Below are 6,248 nucleotides of genomic sequence, written 5' to 3'. Positions count from 1 at the left end.
GACCAGCCTGGCCAACATGGTGAAACCCCGTCTTCACTAAAAATACAAAAGTTAGCTGGACATGGTGGCACATGCCTGTCGTCCCAGCTACTCAGGAGGCTCAGGCAGGAGAATCGCTTGAACTCGGGAGGCAGAGGTTGCAGTGAGCTGAGATCGCACCACTGCATTCCAGCCCGGTGACAGAGAGAGACAAAGAGTCTCAAAAATATATATATATAAAAAATGTATAAATATATTATATATATATTTTATATACAAATATCATATTATATATTTGTCACATTATATATTTATAAATATATATTGTATATTTATAAATATATATTATATATTTATATATTATATACAAATATTATATATTATATATAATCATATATATGTAATCATATATAATATATATGCAATCATATATAATATATATTATATATTTGTATTATATATTATGCATATAAATCTATATAATATTTATGTTACACATATAAATCTCTATATATATTTTAGAGATAGGATCTTGCTATGTTACCTCCACCTCCTGGGCTCAAGTAATCCTCCTATCTCAGCCTCCCAAGTAGCTGGGATGATATGTGCAGTCTAACACACTGGATTAAAAACTTTTATAATGAGAAAAGGAAGCCTGGGCAACACGGCAAAACTCCGTCTCTGCAAAAAATACAAAAAGTAAATAAATAAAAAACCAAAAAAAAGAAAAAATAATTAGCTAGGCATGCTGGTGTATGCCTGTAGTCCCAGCTACTCAGGAGGCTGAGGTGGAAGTATTAGGCCCAAGTCGAGGCTACAGTGAACCAACATTACTCCCCTACACTCTAGCCTGTATGAGACCCTGCCTCAAAAAGAAAAAAGGACCTAGTAACATTTGTGCCAGGTGTATTTTCTCTAACATACATAATAATTTTTTTTTTGAGATGGAGTTTTGCTCTTTTTGCACAAGCTGGAGTGCAATGGCATGATCACAGCTCACTGCAACCTCCGCCTCCTGAGTTCCAGCAATTCTCCTACCTCAGCCTCCCAAGAAGCTGGAATGACAAACATGTGCCACCATACCTGGCTAATTTTTGTATTTTTAGTAGGGACGGGGTTTCACCATATTGGTCAGGCTGATCTCGAACTCCAGACTTCACATGATCCATCTGCCTCGGCCTCCCAAAGTGCTGGGATTACAGGCGTGAGCCACCACGCCCAGCCACATAACAATTTTTTTAAGGCCAGTAAAGTAAGGAAAATTTACCCATGTACTTCCTCAGTTACTTCATGACCTCTCCAGTCAGTGATCCACACTTCCACACCCACACCCTTTTTTGGGAATCTGATGTATCCCTTTCTAGAAATTCTAGAAGTTTTCCTGAAATTATTTCTAGTTATCTCCTCAGTAAGAAAAATCATTTTTCTTTTCTTTTTTTTTTTTGAGATGGAATTTTGCTCTTGTTGCCTACGCTGGAGTGCGATGGCACGGTCTCGGCTCACTGCAACCTCTGCCTCCTGGGTTCAAGTGATTCTACTGCCTCAGCATGGGATTACAGGCACCCGCCACCATGCCCAGCTAATTTCTGTATTTTTAGTAGAGACGGAGTTTCACCACGTTGGCCAGGCTGGTCTTCAACTCCTGACCTCAGGTGATCTGCCTGTCTCAGCCTCCCAAAGTGCTGGGATTACAGGTGTGAGCCACCAAACCTGGCCTCTTTTTTTTCTTTTTAAATTTATTTCTTGCTTGAGAAAGAAAAATCATTTTCTACTCAGGTTTTAGATGTAGAATAAAAAGTTAAGGAATAAGGAGAAGGTAGAGGACCAAGATAATTTCGGAAGTGTTGGATGGTTCTAGAAACTGAAATAGCCTTGACAAAACCAAGACAAATAATTAGCATAAATAAAAGTTTTATTGGTCAGTTTGGGTGAGTGACAAACTGACATGCCCCCAATTCACTATTCCACATATCCAAGCCCCTGAGGTGGCAAAAGGAGAAGCTAAGCTTATTAATGGTGGGCAATGGGTGAAAGGTGGAAAGGACTCTGAAGGCCTCTGAGGGTTAACAAGGCTACCGGGACCGGAACCAACGTCCTAGGAATAAGTCCAGGATGGAGAAGGCATCATCCAGGGCTGGAGGTCTTGGTGATTCTGGATCTAAGGAAGAAAGTCATACACACAAATAGGCTAAATGAAAGAGACCAGGCAGAAGCAAAGGAGAGAAATAATATTCAAGGGTAGAAGAGTAAGAGTTCCCTTCCCCAAGGAATCTTGAGATGAACCCCTTTGTCTTTTAACTTACCACCCCTAGGACTGCTCTCTGCTTCGTGTCGGGTTACTGTAGTCTCTGTCCGGCCCTCACTGTCCACCACAGTCCGGCGCTCCTCCACTATCTACAAGGAGAAGTCCCCACCATATTCCTCACATCACTAAAGATAACGCTCAGCAGTTTCTTTACAGAGATCCCTGTTTATTTACAGAGATTCCTGTTTCAGGGCATTCATTCCCTGGCCACAATTTCCTTTACCTCTTTCTTTCAACTCACCCCATCTGGTTTAGTGATCTTGGTTACAGAGATGCTCTTGAAATAGGATTTGGGCTGGGGCTGTAGAACCGGGCCAAGACCCTCCTGGGAAACCTGGGAATCAAGATCTGGAAGAGCAGAGAGATGAAGAAGCAGGAGAGAAAGAGTCCAAGGGAAAAAAGGAGACAAGTGTACAGGAAGAAACTTCAGGGAGGGAAAATGGACAGAACTTCAGAAGAATAACAAAAGGCTGATAAACTTCCCCTTCCTCCAGACTTACCATTGTCCTCTCTGGTTCTAGGATGGGGGTCCACAGGCCATATGTCATCAAACTGCAGAAGAAACCATAGTAAGTGAAAAGACATCTTCTAATCTGAAATTTGAAAGGTCATAGACCTCAAACTAATCCTGAGCTCCAAAACTCCCTGCCCCCGGGGAGATAATTCCATTCAGAATAGCTTTATTTATACACTCCTTCCTCCTTCCTGGATGTTTTATGTATCCTTCTACCAGAAAGACTTCCTGAACTGATATATGCCTATACTCTGTGCACAATCCTGCCTTATCCAAGAATTATCTGGACCAGTGATGGTTTATTGTTTTTTTTTTTTTTTAAGAAACAGAACACCCATCTCCCCCCCAAAGAAAATCCCACAAGCTTAATAGAGAAAACAGAAAACACTAAATGGAGGGCTTAGGATTCCAGCCCAAGGCTATCAGATTCAAACAAGAATTGCAATCTTTGGCCAGGCATGTTGGCTCACACCTGTAATTCCAGCACTTTGGGAGGCCAAGGTGGGTGGACCACCTGAGGTCAGGAGCTCGAAAGCAGCCTGGCCAATATGGTGAAACACCGCCTTTACTAAAAATACAAAAATTAGTCGGGCGTTTGGCAGGTGACTGTAATCCCAGCTACTCAGGAGGCTGAGGTAGGAGAATCACTTGAATCTGGGAATTGGAGGTTGCAGTGAGCTGAGATTGTGCCACTGCACCACAGCCTGGGTAACAGAGCAAGGCTGGGTCTCAAAAAAAAAAAAAAAAAGTGCAATCTTTGTACTTTTTTTTTTTTTTTTGACATGAGTCTCCACCTCCTGGGTTCAACCAATTCTCCTGCCTCAGCCTCCCGAGTAGCTGGGATTACAGGTGCCCACCACCACGCCCGGCTAATTTTCTGTATTTTTAGTAGAGACATGGTTTCACCATGTTGACCAGGCTAGTCTCGAACTCCTGACCTCAGGTGATCCACCCTCGGCCTCCCAAAGTGCTGGGATTACAGGCGTTAGCCACCGCGCCTGGCCAGTCTTTGCACTTTATTAGTGGTCTCTCACAAGCTCTCACTTTAGGACCCGATGGGATACTCACCCTATGAAATGGTCTCTGGGAGCCCCAGTCTGGTGCTGGTTTGGGGGATTCACTTCTTCCATCACTCTCCAAGACCCCCCCCAAAGATCCTGGGCTGGTGACTATCTGGATACTTAAGCATTGAGTCCCGAAGTGTCTGTCCCTCCCGCAGTCTCTCACCAGGTGTCTCTGACTCAGGACCTGGGAGTTCTGCAGAAAGGTGGCAGGTGTTTGCTGGGGTGGGAAAGGACTTGGGCTCTATAAATCTCCCTGAAATCATCAGTCTTCTCACACTTCCCATCCCCCAGCTACTCCCTGCAGGCTCTTTATTTCACCCACCAACCCACTAGAAACCGCAGGTTGTCCCTCAGGGAAAGCCACACACCAGGAGGATGGGAAGGCAAGGTCCAGGCCCCCATATCGCTGAAGATGCTATTGAAATCTCGTACTAGGTCATCAAAGCCGAAGTTATCGTGGAAACGTATCCCTCCTCCTGGGCTGAAGCTGAAGCCGAAGCCAAATTCCTCAGGGGGGTGCTGAGGACTATGGAACCTTGGGTTCCCACGGCCCCATGAACCCCCTTCTTCCTCTTCTTCCTCATCATCATCTTCATCTCGAGTCATCCCTCCAAAAAAGGGATCTCTGTGGCTGAGAGTGGAGGCAGATTGGCCACCAAGATGTCAGCACGATTTAAGCCATAAAATCAACTCATGGGTGGCAAAGTGGGACAAGAGCAAGGGGTCTGGGAAGCTGGGGAGAGGGTCGGAGGACTGGTTGCCGCATCAAAACATTAATACAATGGCTGACAGTTCTTTCTTTCTTCCTTTTTTTTTTTTTTTTTTTTTTTTTATCAAAGTCAGACAGCTCGCAGCTCCCTTCTTACACTTTCCCCCAGAGTCCCTCCCCTCTCTCCCAAGGTCCTGCTCACTTGCTCACTGTCCTATTCTCCCGACCCCCATTGTCTTCCCCGCCCGGGTCCCTGTTGCATCACCCCAGGTTGGAGAAAGGCTTAGTTTGCTGTTTCTCCTCTTAACGACCGCCTTGGTTACTGTGGCGGGGTGAGTATTCAATGTTGCGACTTCTGTCCTCTCTACAGGAGTTGAAGGAGTGGGACAGAGGATGCTTTTCCAAAAAATAAGACGTAGGGGTCAAGCTCCCCTCAGACGACCCCCACCCTTGTCCAAGCCGGACCTACTCTCACCTCCGAGGTCCAGGAAAGCCGAAAAAGCCCCGGAAGAGATCAAAGAGGCTCATTCCCGTATTGGGACGCGAACCTTTGAACCCCTCCAGTGGACCATTCGCAGAAGGGGCAAACCTGCGCAGCCCTGTGGGAAATTGAGCGAGGCGTCAGCCCACGCTACCGGAAAGCAAGCCCGCGATCCTGACACTGTCGTAAACGACTGTAAGCCGGACATGCAAGGGAGGCGGGACGGAAAGTCTTCCTCAAATTTGAAAGGCTTTACCTTTACCCCACCTTTTAGAGACCAGTTTCCGTGACGGGAGTGAGCGTGACGCACTTTCAGTTTCCTATGACCGCCTTCCTCCTAAACCTGTTCTTCTTTCTGGAGACAACTCAGTCCGAAAAGCGATTTCGAGGGTTTGACTCTGGATGGCACCCGCATAAAGCCGCCAGAGGGCAGCCCAGCCGCACAGATGAACCGGCTTGATGGCATCCCTCAACCTCCCCACCCCCGGGGCTGGCCAGCCTAACAGCAGAAGCCACCTCGCCTCTTACTCGGGCGTTCCTTTTGACTGACCTGGGTGACGTCTGCTGTTAGAGGGATGAACAAAATGCTTTTCCAAGCTCTTTCTAGTATTGAATTCCCCAGAGAAGAGATCAAGACATAAGAGACGCATGGACTTAACTTCCTCCACCTCTCTAGCTACTAGGGAGTTTGTTATAACCATATAGGATTCTTTTATCTAAGCAGGCTCTGCAACCAGCAAGACAAAGGATTTGTAAGGGAAGGGAAACTAGTTGTGTCCTGAGAAGGAACAAATTGGGGGCGATAAAAAAGTATCCCTTTGGTATCTTTTTTTTTTTTTTTTTTGAGACAAATTTTTCTCTCATGTCTCCCAGGCTGGAGTGCAGTGGCACCATCTCGGCTCACTGCAACCTTCGCCTCCCAGGTTCTCTCCTGCCTCAGCCTCCTGAGTAGCTGGGATTACAGTCATATGCCACCCTGCCCGGCTACTTTTGTATTTTTTGTAGAGACGGGGTTTCACCATGTTGACCAGGCTGGTCTCGAACTCCCGACCTCAGGTGATCTGCCCACCTTGGCCTCCCAAAGCGACTGGCCTCATTTTGTTTACTGTTGTATCGATTTTCAAAGCCTATCCGAAACCTGCCTCTCCCTGTACCCCATCCCCAAGCCAGACTTGGCTCTAGATTCTTTTTCAAAG

General features: G+C 46.0%; 1 protein-coding gene across 1 annotated transcript; it reads right to left on the bottom strand.

Moving 5' to 3' along the window:
• Nucleotides 1–1,873: 1,873 nt before the first annotated feature.
• LOC116273205 (HCLS1-associated protein X-1-like) lies at nt 1,874–5,805 on the bottom strand. The gene is given in 9 exon segments (XM_031662184.1): nt 1,874–2,137; nt 2,283–2,373; nt 2,526–2,632; nt 2,785–2,836; nt 3,867–3,947; nt 3,949–4,055; nt 4,231–4,493; nt 5,047–5,170; nt 5,320–5,805. Coding segments are annotated over 8 exon segments (840 nt in total). The 5' UTR covers nt 5,100–5,170; nt 5,320–5,805; the 3' UTR covers nt 1,874–2,051.
• Between the last annotated feature and the right edge of the window lie 443 nt (nt 5,806–6,248).

This window comes from Papio anubis, unplaced genomic scaffold (genome assembly GCF_008728515.1).
Source record: "Papio anubis isolate 15944 unplaced genomic scaffold, Panubis1.0 scaffold466, whole genome shotgun sequence".
Classification (NCBI taxonomy): domain Eukaryota; kingdom Metazoa; phylum Chordata; class Mammalia; order Primates; family Cercopithecidae; genus Papio; species Papio anubis.
Note: the sequence above shows the minus strand (reverse complement) of the source record. Positions and strands in the feature narration are given on the sequence as shown.